We start from the raw sequence: 16,553 nt of genomic DNA, 5'->3' as shown, positions 1-16,553 counted from the left end.
GATGGCCTGCTCGTGCCCTGGCAGGGTTGCACAATATTGGTTTCTCCTAGATAACAGTTAACTGTGTGTGTATGTGTGCTCTTGCCCCGCATACCCCACTCAATAAAAAGTTGGTGTTTCAGAACCAGGAAAGGTGAAATACAGTGGAAACGAATTATCTGGAACAAAATCGTAGTAATTGTAGTGATTCAGCTTTAAAAAAAAAAAATTAATCCAGTATATGTGTAATTTTCTTTATGCTAGAATTGTCTCATAAAATATGTATCTAGGTTTGGGGGATTTTCCAGTGGTTACCTGGTACTTCATAAAGCAAAATGGTATGCAGCTTTTCCCTGGGAGAAAAACCTGTTGCTTTTCTTTTTCCAAAAAGTCGTGTTCTAGCCTTGTCTAAAGATAGAAGGCAGGAATGGATTGTGTGTATGTGTGTGTGCATTCATGTATATTTATTGTAGTTCATCCAGGAATAGATGCTATCTTTTGCCTTTTTAAAAATTAATAATTAGAGTAATTGGGTCACTTAACAGAAGAATTTCAAGATCTACTGTGTTTCATTGCCTACATGTTTTCCCATCATAGGTCTAGAAAAAAATGTACTGTCTGAATTTCTAACAACACAGCACTGTGTTTGTACAGAATTTGTCTGTATGAAGATTGTTCCTTTTGAAGGTTTATGTTCCAGTGAAAGAATCTCTATAGTCTTTCTCTTTCTCTTGGACAACTGTGGATTCTGGTTAGCCATCCTCTGAGATGGCTCCATCCCCGTGTGCTCTTCTGATATAACTAGTGGCTTTCAGCTTCGTGTTGGATTAATGCAGTTGTCATGTGTTTATACTGCTGGGGTTGATAGGGGAGTTGTACAAGATAGAAGGAATTGTCTCAAGCAGCTCCAGAGAAGTGAGATTCTGGCTTTTACCATGCTTTTGCTTGCTCAGTAACTTCTTGGTACCTTGGTTTATTCCCCTGTTTCAAAAGGGTGTTGTGTAGCACAATTAATGTCTGCAAAGCATTTCAGGACACTTGCAAAGCATCCATGGTACCTTCACTTTGTAGAAATAAATAATGTTCCTTTGGTATTAAATACAATGTGCCTGGGGGAATAGGAAAACCCTCTGTTAGTAACTAACCAGACTAGCTTTCTGTCACAGACCATGGGGATTACAGACAGCAGGTACAACTCTGTTTTTCTACATACTATCAATGGCATTGCAAGGATCAGTAAGAATAACCATCTAATTGGAGAAATCTTTCACAGATTCATGTCATGTATCAATCAGAGTCCCACCATGTTTTACATGACCATGTGGCTAGTTTTCTGCATGCCATTTCTGGTCTTCTCTTGCATAATTTACATGAGGGCGTCCAGAGGCCATGAGATGTTGGCAGCTTGCTGGGTGAGGATGCTTTCCCAGATTAGGAGAGACTGCTGTGCTCCGTATGTCCTGGTGAGACCACGTTTCTGGGTGGAGAAGGAGTGTGGCTGTTGTCTTCCCTGGGAAAACCTCTGGACAGCTGGTATGTCAAGGAAGGCTCAAGGACATTATGTATGAGAGCCAGGGGAGAGTTAGGCTTTTTCACTCGTCACAAGTGGGGGAAGAATTGTCTCTGAAGGTGATGGAAACTAAAGAAATCATGCAGGTTTCCTTTAGAAGTCCCACTGAAAGCAGGTGGTGGGCAGGGGAGAAAGTGCTGAGATGGTATTGAAGACTCGCTCAAATACCAAGCAGGCTCCAAGGACAGGCTCTTAGAGATCCAGCAGGGTCGAGGTGTTACGAGTAATCAATTTTTTATTTCTAACCCCAAGTTGTAGGACAGCCGCACCTTGATGGCAGCAGCGAGGAGCAGGTGATAGTTACCAATCCTCCTGATGTTTGCCAGGTAGTAGAGGTGACAACAGAAAGCGACGAACAGCCCCTCAGCATGAGCCAGCTGTACCCCCTACAGATCTCCCCTGTCTCGTCCTATGCAGGTAAGCATCCTGGCATTTCTTTACAGTCTTTTTTTGGAAATGTTTGGAAGACACTGGGGGAAAGGAGGGTCTTCTAGGGTAGGTGGCAAAGATCCAGAGATGTCTTATTTGGCTGCCTTCTGCATTTTTAATGAAACTCAAAAACTCACAGTCTTCCACTCATTTCACCTTGGGAGACAGCTCGGCAGATCTGAGGTTGGAAATGTAAGCTGCAGATTTTAGCCTGTGACTAATAGAAAAGAACCTTTTTAGATATAATGCAGAGAGGTCTTTTCATCCTTTATTAGAGGGGCATTTTTAGTGGTACAAATGGTGTGCTGCAAATGTAGTGTGTCCCCCTTGCCCCCTGACTTTACTAAAGATTAAAGGTCTTCTCTGCTGTATGTTTTCTCAGTGCCTAGCACAGCAGGCACAGAGGGTTGCACTAATGGTATATAATGCAGCCCTGGAGCTGAGGGCACTGGGGGTGTGGATCTGTCTTGTTATAAATAGTCTGCAGACTAGAACAGCCATGTAGTGACTGATAAGAAGTGGTACTGCAAGCAGCAGAGCTGTGGACGTCTGGCTTCCAACGTCTGCCTCCCATCTGGATTCTCCGATATCTAAAAAGGGGTGAGATAACACGCTTTTCCCTGAGTCAGGGTGCTGATGGTTTCTTTTCTTTGTCTGGCCCCTTATTTTCATAAAACTGGTAGCAAGTTAAGAGTCTTTGGCACTCATTTGTGCCTTATCCAAGTCTGACAGAATGTTCAGAAGTTGTTAGGGGAGAACAGATGCAAATGCACACATGGGCACGCTATAGAGTCCCTGCAATCATATAAGCCTTATTTCCGTAGAAAGCAGGGCAAAGCCACATTTGAAAGTAGAAAAATTTTCAGATCCAACCTGTCCTTCCTTTTATAACATGTTGCTAACTTCCAAGCCTCAGAAGACTGGGTAGAAACACAAATGTCATCTTTTTAGGCAAACTTAAGTATTAATTGCTCCCCATGCAATTTATTATTTCACACATGGTTTTGCCTTTGACTCATTAGGCTGAAATTACTTCCAGACACATTTTTATAAAATATATATGTAGTAATTTTTATCTTTGGGTCTGGGTGAATAGTATGATGTTCTTTTGAATGGCCTCCAATGTTAGTCTCACGCATGTTGATAAATGATTATGCTTCCCAATGTGTTTAGTCTGTAATGGCCAAAGCATTTAGAAGGGCTTTGCAAAGCGTAAGGCAGGGGGATAAGGGTGCGTTAACTTCCTAGCAGCTGGGAGACGGGGCCTTTGAAGCATTTGTCCTCTTTCCAAATGCTTCTTCCAAAACTTTTCCCGTCTGTGAACATGTGAACATGACAATGCTGCTTTCTTTTAACCTTAGCTACAGGATCCAAGTTCTTGGAATGGAAACAAAAGTCACTGTCTTGATCTGGAAGTCATGATGGTTGCTTGGGCTGGGACAATACAGAAGGGTGGCTTGGTGACAGGAGAACCACCCTGACATGAGCAAGTCATGAGCTACCGCCCCTAAAGTCAATGCAACAAGCCTGCATAAGGAAAATGAGGCACGACTGAAGTACTTCTGCTATCGCCTTATGTTGTCTTAGTATCCTGGTGGCTTTCAGTTGTCCTGACTTATACCAGGACCTGCTAGCCCATAACTCAGATAACACAGAGATGATTTCATGCCACTGATGTGCTTTTGAATGCATCTCAAGGCAGCTCTTGATGATCCTGGTTATTCTAGCTAGAGGCCAGTAGCAAGTGGAGTACTGCAAGGGTCTGTCCTGGGACAAATTGTATTTAATATATCAATGAGCAGAGGCGGTGTTGGAGTACACATTTGGAAGTTTATAGGTGACACCAAATAGGGGACACCAGTTGATATGCTTGAGGGCAGGGCCACCATCCAGAGAGACCTGAAGAGACTGCAGGAATGGGCCAGCAGAAACCTTACGAAATTCAGCAAGGACAGATGCCAAGTCCTCTGCCTGGGAAGGAAGAGCCCGTTGCAGCAATAAGAGGCTGGGGCTGATGGGATGGGGAGCAGCTCTGCAGATAGGTGAGCTGAACACGAGACAGCAGAGCACCCTGGCCACAGAGAAGGCCACCAGCTTTCAGAAGCACAGCTGGTAGATCTAGGGAAGTGATTATCCCCCTCTACTCAGCACTAGTTACACTACTTCTGGAGAATTGGGTGCAGTCTTGAGCCCCCCCAGACTAAGAAAGATAGAAACAAAAGGGAGCAAGTGCAGGAAAGGGCTACCAGGAAGATCAAGGGCTGGAGCACTCACTCTATGAGGAGATACTGAGGGAGTGGGACTTGCTCAGCCTGGAGGAGAGAAGGTTTTGAGGACCTTATAGCAGCCTGCCCTTACATGCAGGGATGTAACTGCGAAGGCAGAGACAGGCTCTTCACAGTGGTGCATGGTGGGAGGATGAGAAATGGCAGGCATAAATTGAAACAAGAGAACTTGGTCCAGCTGAATATAAGAAAAAATGTCACCTTTTTCGCCACAAGGACAGTCAGGCAGTGGAGCAGGATGCCCAGAACGGTTGTGCTACCTCCATCCTCTGGTTTTCAAGACCTGACTGGATAAGGCCCCAAGCAACCTAATCTAGTCCTGTAGCTGTCCCCGCTTCGAGCAAGAGGTTGGCCTATAGACCTCCTGAGGTCCCTTCCAGCCTGAATTGTTCTATGAACCTCTCTTTTTTAAAGCGTGCATTTGCCCTTGAGGCAGGAGTGAGGACCAGGGGTCTGTGGTTTGTTAGAACCCTGAAACTTGTAGGACACTCTTGTGACTATTTCTGGCTTTGTCTTGTTCCACACAAACCTGTACAGAACCACAGGAACCCTGGCCCAGTGCTCATGGGTTTGCTGGGTAGAGCTGCCTGCTCTGTCAGGTGCTACCGCTGAATGGCAGGAAAGAGTATGACGATAACAGCTGTGCAGGAACAGTTAGTTTAGCTCTTCTGAAACAACAACAAAAAAAAGTAGCCTGAGGTATCAGCTGTCCTACAAAAATCTGTTTTATTTCAAAAACACCTCTAGTTCCTTTCTGAGGTTACTCAGGCAAATGATATGAGTGGCCCTTGTGAGTTTTCTCTTATTTCCACTGACGTCTATGAAATCCATTTTTTTTAGTACGGAGGCTGTTGTCAACCTCCTCTTGTGTTTGACACTGATTCAAATAACTTTCTTGATTGAAATAACCTCTCTAACTTTCCATGCCTGAGTGGCTAGCTTCCCTGGCTTTGCTAACTATAGTGCTATCTCTTGCTCAGCATTTTGTTATGTATAAACACCAAGGATGGATTCCTTTTCAGCTGCATCACTCTTTTTTTGTTGCCACATGTTTCTTCATGTCAAGGAATATCTGTTTCTTGTCTCTATGTGGATTCCTCCTATTGATTCTATCTCTAGGGCCATTTCTCCTTTGCACAGATTAATTTCTGCCTCTCCTCCCCCCAGTATGGCTTAATTAGCCAGCTTAATCATCTTGGCACATCTCTTTACCTGGGCTGGTGAATGAGAAGCCCTGCAGAGTGTTAACTTCACAAGGCTTCGCAGTTAGATTTAACATTTCAGACTGCTCCTCTGCTTACTGCATGCTGCGGTATAGACTCTGGCATAGGGGAGGTACTGGCTTTGGAAGTAGTAGTCTGGAGTAGCTGAGCTGCCTGCTTCCTTGCTTCAGAAGGACTTTGGGTGCAGCTTAGATCCTGGGGTCTGAAAGAGCAATTCAGACCATTGGTTTACAGCCCTCTGCCTAAACCTAATGCTTAGCTGAGCCTCAAGAGAAGGGCAACGTGCTGCCAGTCTCTCTTGAAGACATGCAGGGGCATGATCCACGAGGCACAGTTCGTGCACTCTTAGCACTCACGTTATGTCCATTGCAGAGCATGAGGTTGCTCTCTGGGAAGGCAGGATCGTGTTTTATGGTTGCAGGGGCTGTGCGAAGCCGTCTGCATGGGCTAAAATGCATAACAGAGAGGAGCGTGGAAATTGGGACTTGAGAGCTCCCTTGTCTGCTACAGTAAGTCATCACATCGTTCCTTCAACCTTGTAATTTCTGCGTTCCTGTTGACTTAGAGCATGGATGAGCCCTATCTGCTCAGCCCTGGTTGGGGGGTTGGAGAAAGACCTCTTCCAAATGCTGTTGTGAGCCTGATAGATGCCTAGGGTTGTTCTCTCAGGAAGCAGGATGCAGTGGTTCAAAACCCCATGAGCTGAAGAGGACCTGCAATACAGGCCTCCGCTTTTCTGGGTGTGGGTCTGGGCACTGGGCAGCTGCCCTGAAGACAGCGGCTATCACTGCAGAGTGGTCCTGAAAAGAGGGGCTTGTGCCCTGTCTCAGATGCATCTGAGGCACGGCGCTCTCAACCAGCCCATGGGCCAGCAGCTTGACCCTCAGACTCTGGGAGACCTGTGTTCAGACACATGTGGACTTGAAAATACAGTCAAAATTCCTGGATTTCAGGCTGTTCTGCAAGGGAGGGATGCAGCTGGCAGGAGGATGGCTGTCCTGCTGGAGCTGTACCCCTGGTTGAAGTGATGAGGGTGAGGGAGGTTGTGTGGGGCAGGGGGAAGTGATTTGGCTGGAGATGGTAGCATTTCTGCTTGCTTGAGTGGTGGGTGAAGGGCTGAGAAATAGGCTGGAGGGAGCTGGACACGGGTGGCAAAAGCAAAAGAAACTATAACAACAGTAGTAAAGCGCCAGAAGTGACAACAAGCCCTTGAGGCCGCAGGCTAAGGTAACAGTTCATGAAACAAAAAACACACTTACCTCCTCTGAGGTGGAGTTCTTGTGGGTTTTGCAGGGAGATAAAAATAAGGATTTGGACAGAACTTTGCTCTTTGCCAGGCCTGGAGCTGCCAAGAGAGAGGGTGAGGGAGAGGGGGCATCCCCTGCTTGCGGGAGGCTCTTTCCTCTGCCCAGAAAGCACAAATCTACTCCTTCCCTCTCCATTGCTGTCTTTTCCAGGGTATAGCCATGTTAACTGTGATAACCATGTGAATTTACCCCAGTTGTTCAATGTAGCTGTGCTGTCTAGCCCTTGGATTGCTGTTGCTGCAGTAGGGGGTCCATGCTTCTTTGTTGTTTTCTGGTTGGTTGGCTTGACTCTGTTTGCTTCCGCTTGTTGGAAGTGGATCGGGCCTCCTGAGCTGGATTTTGATAGTGTAGGTAGAATAGCATGAGTTTCATTTTTGTTCCTGTTTTGTTTGACAGAAAGTGAAACGACTGACAGCGTTCCAAGCGATGAAGAAAATGCAGAGGTAAGTGTTTTGGGGATTTTTAGCAATTTGGAGCAAGGTCTCAAGAACAATGTCCTGAGGTATTCTTCCCCCTTCTCAATTTGCAACTCTGTCTGTCAGTGGAGTATCCATTTTAATAACAGCTGGGGGAGAAAAAGAGGTTCAGGGAAGACAGGCATTTGAACAGGAAGGTTCAAAGGAAGACAGGCATTTGGATGGTTGTCCCAGGATGGATATCGGTACAAGTTCTTTCCTCCTCATCTGTCCAAACTACAGGGAGATTAATTTGCATAATAAGATGTTCTGGAGAGCCATCAGCAGTACCAGCTAGTTTGTTAATACGATGCATTGACATTGCTGCATAGTGAGTATTTTATCCTGGTTGAAAGCATGCTCACTTTGTTTTCCTTAAATGGCACCTGAACTCATACAATTGGAGGAAATGCTTACATGTATGACAGAAATGCAACTTGAATGTTTGAGGTATGTGAGGCAAAAAGCTTTCCTGAGCAGTCAGTTGGGTATTGCTGGGTGAAAGGAATCTGTGGAGAAAATGCCCACCCCATGAACATTTCCTGAGCTGCACCTATGCAAAACCAGCACTAGCCTTTTCTTTTGGGACTGCCATCAAGTGACCAGACCTACTGATCTCCATGACTACGTAGAGGCCAGGGGAAGCTCACTGAGGACACTTAGATGCCCTGTGCTCCAGCTGCATTTTCGCAGAAGGTCTCTTGCAAATCTCTCTCCTGCTGTGCCCCCCAGAAAGCCCTCTGAATCCTCCTTGGAGAACTGCAGGTTGTACAGCTGTATAAAGGCACGGATAACCCTCTTAGTTTTGTCTCTTCTGCCTTGGTTAGGGTGGAGCCCATATGCAGACTGCCAAAAATGACTCCCCAAACCTCCTTTGACAGAACGTGCTATTGTAGCATGTGTGATGGGGAAAGGACTGGATGCTCATCTTTCCTTGGCGAACCTCCTCCCTGTGATGGGGGACACACCATCAAGTGACATTGGTTTTCCCGGCAGCCTCACCTGTATTGACAGTTTGGGTGGTGCTGTTTGAGAGGTCTTGGGTCTCTGTGCCTGCCTGTTGCCAGGAGAATGCTCTCTCTGGTAACAGAGGAGACGCTTCCATTTGTTATGCATGTCCATTTTTGTCTCCAGCATACTGGGAATAAGGCCTTTATTTTCCATCAGAAGAGTGGGCAGAGCCTCTTGAGTGCTGGAGAGCCACCAAGGTTTAGGCACACAACTTCAGAAAGGGAGTAGTGGCTGAGAGCCACTCAAAGACACTCAAAGACAGCGGCTAGACACTCAGGCTTTTAGAGATGGGGTAATTCCTGTGCAGTTTGTGGCTGTTTCTGTCTTCATCTTGTTACTTGGAGCACTTTGCAAAGTCACATTCGCTCATATAGCCTACCCTCCTTTTTTTCCCCCCTTTCTAGGGACGACTTCATTGGCAGAAGAAAAACATTGAAGGCAAACAGTATCTCAGCAATCTGGGAATGAGGAACACTTCTCATATGCTTCCCAGCATGGCAACTTTTGTAGCCAACAAGCCTGACCTCCAAGTCACCATCAAAGAAGAAAGCTGCCCACTGCCTTACAACAGCTCCTGGCCCCCTTTCCCAGACATCCCTCTGCCACAAGTAGTGTCCACAGCCTCCACAAGCAGCAGCCGGCCAGACCGCGAGACACGGGCCAGCGTCATCAAGAAAACGTCAGACATAACCCAGTCAAGAGTCAAGAGCTGCTAAGCCTTTGACGGTGTGGTTTTTTAGCTTTGTTTTGTTTGGTTTTGTATTTTACGTTTCTCTAGGAGAGGTTCATCCCTTGACGCACACGAGACAAATCTAAGGTAAAGCCTTGGCAATATAAAACATTGCTGTGTCCGACTCCAGTGCCGGAGTGTTTTTAACTCAGGACTCCAGCCGTCAGTATGTACACCTGAACCCAGGCAAATTTCCAAGGTTGCTACGTAGGAAAACAACCCAAGAACTTTGGCCCACTCGCAGGTTCCAGTGTTTCATAAGAGGACCAACCGACCACAAGGGAAGTGGTGCTGCTGCGCTTCTTGCTGTCAAGGCTGTGATGGAACTGAAAGCCTCAGAATGGAAGAGAAAATGTGAACTAGCTGGAATATTTTTAAATAAAGAAAAGTCTATTGTGAATATTGTACATAGTGCAGTACTAGCAACGTTGCAGTCTGCTTCTGCACCTTATTAAGAAAGCACTTATGAAAGGCCTTTTATTACCTTGCTCTACTTAATGGCACATTGAAGGTCCCTCCCCACCTGTATTCTTTTCCAAGGCTATTCTTGCTAAAGTGTCTTTAAAGAATAGAGGAAAGGAAAGGAAGTTAAAACTTCCCATGTGGACTTCATACGTTTTAAGACTGCTTTTCTCATGTTTGTTTCTAATCTGCTATGCTTGAATGCCGCGTGGTACAATAGGAAAAAAAAAAAAAGAGAAACCTATTACAGAGATATTATGCAAATTCCCAGATTTAAAAAAAGAAGAAGAAAAATACTCTAATTCTAACCAGAGCAAGCTTTTTTATTTTTTATACAGGGGAATATTTTATTCAAAGTAAAATTCTAAAGTGAATATAATTTTTTTTAATCTTTTCTACAGCAAATTTATAATTTTAAGATTCAGTCCTTGGTTATCAGCAGTTATTACATCCTTGTGGCACATTTTTTTTTTAATTTTGTAAAGGTGAAATAGCTTTTATGAGCTCATGTAGCAATCAGATTATCCTGTGGATTGATAATAAATATGGTATATAGTTAAATTTTTAATAATCCTCTTGTTTGTCTCTTTTAATCTTTCAGAAGCCCCAGGTGGCATGGGTTTGATAGGTGAATGTGACCTCTTGGACTGAGCAATTAGCGTGAACCACCTTTACAGTTTCTGGAGTACCTATCTAACAGGGTGGGAAGTACTGTGCTTGAGGCAGAAAGAGGAACTAGAGTTTAAAGGTGGCATACTCAAGTTTGGCCTCATGTGCAGAAGTTGGGAGTTGGGGCACCTCTTCTGCTGTTGTTCCATGGTTGGACTTTGAGCAAGTCACCTCATGGAAGTGATCATGTGAAAGTCCATCCCCCTGCCAAGGCAGGCTCAGCTTGCCCCATTCCTCATAGATCTCCATTTAGCTTGCTTGCAGTTTCCTTGTCCAGAAAAATCTCTTTTTGCAGAGTTTCAAGCAATAACTCCTTATTAGCGGAATGAATCAGAAGTCAAACATTCCTCAAGGCTTTCAACATTTACCATGTGATGGCAAGTTCTGATTCCTCTGGGTCTTTGAGGGAAGCTGTTGAGTATCTAATTGAGGGTGTGCAATGACTTGCAGGGTTGCATGATGGTGGTGGACAGGCTGTGCCACAGACTCTGTGAAGTGCTGTACGCCTCAGATTGTCACTGGCATGGGCAGAAGTTGAGAGCACTTACCCTCTTGTGGTTTTTTAAGCTGTTGGAAGTTGCACAGATTGTTACAGGTATGTAAAATACATGGACACAGAGTGTTCTTCAGGTGTGATTACCATTCTGATACCAACCTGACAGAAAGCTGATCCGAGTGCTGTGTATATTGGGCTGATAAGCAGTAACATGCACAAAAATGGCTGTATCACAGGGAGATGTGCTAACTGGCTATTGAAAAGGGAAAGTAAACAGTAGGACAGTGCTGTGTTCTTAACCTGATGCCACAATTCCAAATTTCATTACAAGTCTGTGTGAAACTTGCCATTTAGTCTTGCCAACCCACTGCCCAGTGGCATGGGAAGACAAGGTTAGAGCGCTGGTTAGGGTTGAGAGGAGGAGGAAGCCCTGAGCAGTATTTGATGTGAGGCTGAAAACTTGTCATGGTTAAAATCTTCTTTGTATGTAAATTTTCTGGTCTCTGTCCCTTTCATTTGGTTGTGCATTAACCCTTGCAGTGGCCCTCTGGGTCCAGAGGCCACAAGATTTGGTCTTCCTCAGGGAGGTTGTGTCTACCCACGTGTGTGTGTGGGAGTGTTACAGTGAGTCTCCAGCATCACGAGTCCTTCGCCAGCAGGGTTATGAGGCTCATGGCAGGTTTCTTTTTCTTGGTTTTGGGGCTCACTTGGGGTTATTTTACATTTTCTTAATACGGTCTCCTTTGGGTTTTGGAAGTTTTTGCAAACTTCCCAGCTAAAATTTGGAAGTTGCTCTGTAGCATGTCCTAGCCCCTTTTAAGATGATGGGCTCTTGTTTGTTAGGGAGGGACCTCACAGGGTCACGGATGCAGCGGGGCTGGAAGGGACCCCTGGGGTATACTGGGTCCAACCTTCCACTGAAAGCAGGATCTTAAGAGTAGGTTATCCAGGGCCCTGTCAAACCAAGTCTTGGATATTTCCAGCAAGGAAATTATTTTCTAGGCTTCATGAATCCCTTTCTTCTAGCCTTTCTTAGTGTGGCAAGTTCCCTGCCCCGTGGCTGGCCCTCAGGCTAGTGGTGGTGTTGGGGCTGGGAGCTGCTGGTGGAGAGTGGCTGAAAAGGGGTTGTCTGGGGAGACTTGGGGCTGGGAGAAGAGTCGTCATCTCCTGATGCATTTTTGTCATGGGGGAGGAAGAGTTGAGTTAGGTAGAAGAGAAAGCCCAGAGCTGCAGTTGTGCTGGGGCTGGGAAGGGGCTGCCGGACTCAACAGAGGGTTGATGCTCGAGCTCTCTTCTTGGGAAGGCTTGTTTTTGGAAAGGAAGGGCTGCAGCGCCGGGCTGAGGCTGAGCCTAGGGTGAGGGTCAGGGCTGAGGGAAAGAGAAGGCTCAGTCACATGGGGCTGGAAAGCATCATGCGATGTAAACTAAGTGCTGGCACTCATCTCCTCCTCCAAGGAGTATTTAGTCTGTGGATGGAGAGAAGCTCTTGCCTCTGGCGCAGCCTGGGTTTAGCATTAAGAGTTAAGGCCAAGAGAAAGCCCGGAGGTAGGGTTGTGTGGGGGCTGGAAAGCATCTTCTGAAGTAAACAGAGCTGACTCAAGGCTTTTGTTTTTCTGAAAGCAGGGCTGCTGTTTATCACAATGGCCTGGTCTCTCCTTGCTGTTCAGATTGGCAGTGTTAAATGTTGGCACGGCTCTGCAGGCCTCCAGGCAAGTGACCGCGTCCTGTGCATTATATACTGTGAGAGGCAGTGGGCTTTCCTCGTTCGTAGCAGGCGTTCGAGCTCCCTGCTGCTCACCCAAGGCACTAAGGAAGCATCTCAGAGGCCTTGTACCTTCGTGCAAAGCCCCTTTTTATGTTTGACCTTCTTGGACAAGTGCTCCCTGACCTCAGTCCTGTGTGTCCATCTGAGAGAGGGAACACATTTGCCCTTTATGACAAAACATTTTGACTTTCTCAGTCCCGGAGGCTCCCTCAGGTGCCTACAGGGAGCCTGGCCTCCAACAGGGCTGCCGAAGAGGAGTGAGCTGCCTTTTTTGTGTGTCCTGCGTGACTTTGGCTGAGAGCCTGGTTTCAGCAAGGCCTGCTGGTTGCTGGGGTGAGGAGATGGTTGCCCAAAGGCTGCCCGAGTGTTTCTAGGTAATATAAATGCTTGACTGCAAAGTAAACTGTCACTTGCCAGGAGAAGGATTTGCTACTCTTAGCATAAGCCATCTGAAACTTAGGAGTAGTCAAAAGGGAAAGGCAGGCACCTCCAGTTTAACACATGTGTTAACCCTTATGTAGCTAAAGCAAGTTACGTGGTCACATCTCACCTCCGGTCATTCCATGCAACAGTCTGTGCCAGCATGCTGATGGCCAGGTAATTTGGCTTGCTCCCCCCGGTCCTGTGAGGAGGGTAGCTGAGCTGCAAAACCACTAACCCCCTCCCCCGCTTCAGTAGCTGTGCAATAGGAGACACACACACATACCTCTGGGAACGGCGTGCGTACTTGGTAAATTCTCCTCTTCCCAGGGCTTATATGTTTGAAGCTCTTCCAAGAGGTATCCAAGCAAAGGAGTTACAGTACGTATCCATAACACTGTTCCATCAAAGAGAATACCCACCGTGCAAAGGCGGTGACGCCTCTGCAACTTGCTCAGACCAAAAGCAGTTGGCTAACCGCAGGGTGATGTAAATGCAAAGGAGGATTTCTTCGGGCTAGGACATCGGACATTTATTCTGAAATGCAATGTTCAATTACGTTTGTTATCCATGCTTGTAAGACTACACAAAGTCCTAAAAAGCCATCCAGCCTTTAATAGTGCAACTGCCAATTCTGTTCTGAAACACTGGAAACTAGATGCCTGTCCGTTAGCACTGCAAGTAATACCAAGTTAATCTTCTCGTGCAATTTTGTGATGTGGTCAGCAAGCAAGCCTGTAGAAATGTCCCTGAGCGGAGGCTGGAAGGCAGGTAAAGGCCAAGCTCTCCCTGTGCAGCACCCACACAGCTTGTGGCCAGGGTGCTGCCTGTGCTTGGACAGCTCAAGCAGTCCCCTTCGGGGGAGCTCAGCTAGCAAGGAGTCGTGATACCAAGGTCTCTGGCAAAGCCTGATCCCTTCAAAAGGGCTGTCAGCAGGGCTCAGGTAGGAGAAAAGTCATCTGAGGAGTAGCAGAACTGGAGAAGATGGATTTGCTTGGGATCTGGGCTGTGTTCAGAGGTGTGTGCCCTGGGGTGGGGGATATTGCTGTAGCTCCACTGTTGGTTAGGGAACTCACACAGTCTCCCTCTCTCCCACCACCTGGTCTCCTGATGAGCTTTCTAGTTGATGGGTTAACCTACACAGCAGCCTCTTCCTCAGTGAGGACCTAGTGAGAGCTGTCTTTTCTATCCAGGCACCTGCTTTATGAAACTTGTAGGAACTTTTCATCAGTAGGATACATCCTACTGCAGAGTTGTAGAACAATTTGGGTCAGGCAGGACCTCAGGAGGTCACCTGGCCCAACCCCTGCTCCAAAACTTCAAAGGTAGGTCAGGTTGCTCAGAGCCTTATTTGGTCAAATTTTGAGTATCCCCACAGATGGAGACTGTTGTCTCTCTGGGGCCCTGCTCAGTGGTTGCAAAGTGTGAAGGGGGCAGAGGGGGGCACAGGCTGATGGGGTTCAGCATGATGACGCGCATCTCAGATCCTTGGGAAATCAGAGGTTTAGTCTGTGGAGCTGGAGGCTCCCCGTGGTATCAGGGAGGGACCTGGTTGCATGAGATACTGCAGCCACAGAGAGAGCTGCTTTGAAGTCTGAGAAGACGCAAGGAGTGGCAGTATTTAGCGAAAAGGAGATTATAGAGCACAGGCTTCTCCTGTATTTGCAGATTTACCACAAGGGGAATCACCCCCCTTTTACTCTGGGTGCCTTTGCCCTCAGCTATCACTGACATCTATTGCCTGGGCTTGTGTTTCTTGCATTCTTCAAAATCAACTGGAGTCAGCCTACCCTGACTCAGAGAAGGCACCAAAGTATAAATATTTCTGTAGCACCTGAGGAAGAAAAGAGGTCAAGTACAGGATCTTGGGGATTTAAAAGGTGCAAGTCTGACACATGCTTTGAGGGTAATTTTACACACTCTTCTGCTCCCATCCCAAAGATGAGTTTGCTGAGCAGATGGTGCCTCGAGGTAGATGGTATTTCCATAGGCAGAATATGTATACCTGTGTGTAAGAGATTAATTTACAGACAAAGCAGTTAAAGGAAGCTTGGTTAGATCCATTTGGATCTGTTTAGATCTGTTTGGAGGGGATATGTTCCCTTGTCCAGAAAAGCTAAGCCCAGCCATGTCCATTTTTTGCAGGACAGTTAATAAAGGAATGTAAACAATTTTTTTTTCTTGTATTTGGAAGGGGCCAAGAGAGCTGCTGGAGCACTCCTGTGAAGGCAGGATCACCCTTTCTGTAACTCAACTGAAATAATGGAAAAAATGAGGGAGAACTTGAAAAAAAAAGAAATAATGACCCCAAGCATAAATTTGTCTGCGTGCGCTTATGAGTCACATAAAGTTACAACCCAGGTTCCTGCTGGTGTCTGGGGCTGCCGCTCCTGGCGTCCTTCTGGAGCCTGGCAAGATCCTTGCACACAAAGATATTCAAATCCCATTCAAAACAACAATAGGTGAGTCAGCTCAAAATTCCCCAGGACCAGGCCCTTACCTTTTTTTCGCCCCAGCCGGTGGCGATGGCCTCGGTTCCCGTTTGTGTGTAACCACCTGCCCGTCCCCCTCCCTCCCTCCCTCGCTTGCATGCATCGGTGTCGGGGCTGGTGGTAAAGCTTGATTTACATCCTGATGCACTTGCACCTTTGTTGGAAGTACCTGGGAGGCAGTAGTTGGACGTAGCCCGCACGCCTCTTTGCCACAGGACTGCAAAATACATTCAGTCTGCACTTGGATAAATGGGAGAAAGATGCATCTGTAGGAAGCATGAAAACTGCCCGTGCCCGTCCACACTTTGGGCTTCCTCAGGGCTCCTTGCAGTCACCAGGTTTGCTGCAGGGCTTCTGCCTGGGCCAGCAGAAACTGGCTTCGCCTTTAAATCGTTTCCCTCTCACCCACGACGCGTCTCTCTCTTTTCTTTCTCTCCCACCCTGCTTGCGGCTGGGGCTTCCCCCAAGGAGGGAGAACGGGCGCTGCCATGTGCCCCTCGCTCCGGCCTCTCCCTCCCTGTCGCTGGCCTGGCAGGGGAGCCGGGAGGTGGCCACGGCACTCGGCCCTGCGATGGTGTCCTTGGAGGGTGCGCACGATGGCCAGGGGCCGGGACCCCCGGCTCGCATCCCCAGATGCCTGGGGGATGCGCTCCCTGTCCCTGCGCCTCTTACGGCAGCATCCCGCCTGGTAACGCAGGCAACAGGCCGGGTTAGCTTCATCCCCGCTGCCTCACGTTAGTTGGTTTTGCTGTCTGTCTGTTAATTACTTCTGCTGATTGGATTTCATGAGGAGGGGCCGGTGGTGGGGACTTGCCGGCGCGCGAGCGGGTGTTTCTCCTGCTGGAGAGGCTGCGCTGCCTCCCTGCCGATGCCGCGGCAGAAGAAACAGCCCGATGACCTTTTCAGCGAGTGCTTGCAGGAGGGTTTCCTCCTCAGCGGTAAGAGCAGCAGGTGCAGGATTTTTCTGTCAACAATAATGAAAATAGTGGTGGGGAGGAAGGAAACCACGGGGGCCAACAGCGACTGGTGCCACAGACGGCGCTTCGTCCAGGACCCTGGGCTTTCTGAGGAGGTGAAGACAGTTGCAGTAAGGCTTGGGATGCATGAAATTCAGCTACTGGATGTTACAGCTCCTTGAATGAGCTTGTCTGCGTGTGTAGCAGCTTTAAATAAATCAGCAAAGGCAGAGGAAGCCCTATCCGAGTTCAGTGTGTTATTTTTTGATGAGTGGCTGATGATAGGTAGCTCCTTTGGGCCGGT

At 47.3% G+C, this 16,553-nt stretch overlaps 1 protein-coding gene across 5 annotated transcripts in view; it reads left to right on the top strand.

Moving 5' to 3' along the window:
• The window catches only part of IRF2 (interferon regulatory factor 2), a 42,493-nt gene extending 32,471 nt beyond the window's left edge, over nucleotides 1-10,022 (top strand). For all 5 annotated transcript variants that reach the window (XM_069787996.1, XM_069788009.1, XM_069788019.1 and 2 more), the window contains 3 exons: nucleotides 1,802-1,966; nucleotides 7,190-7,236; nucleotides 8,664-10,022. In XM_069787996.1, the coding sequence (XP_069644097.1) occupies nucleotides 1,802-1,966; nucleotides 7,190-7,236; nucleotides 8,664-8,975 (524 nt within the window). In that variant the 3' untranslated portion in view covers nucleotides 8,976-10,022. The remainder of the gene's footprint in view (nucleotides 1-1,801; nucleotides 1,967-7,189; nucleotides 7,237-8,663) is intronic.
• The last annotated feature ends 6,531 nt before the right edge of the window (nucleotides 10,023-16,553 follow it).

This window comes from Haliaeetus albicilla, chromosome 1 (assembly GCF_947461875.1).
Source record: "Haliaeetus albicilla chromosome 1, bHalAlb1.1, whole genome shotgun sequence".
Classification (NCBI taxonomy): Eukaryota; Metazoa; Chordata; class Aves; order Accipitriformes; family Accipitridae; genus Haliaeetus; species Haliaeetus albicilla.
This window is presented reverse-complemented; position numbering and strand designations above follow the sequence as displayed.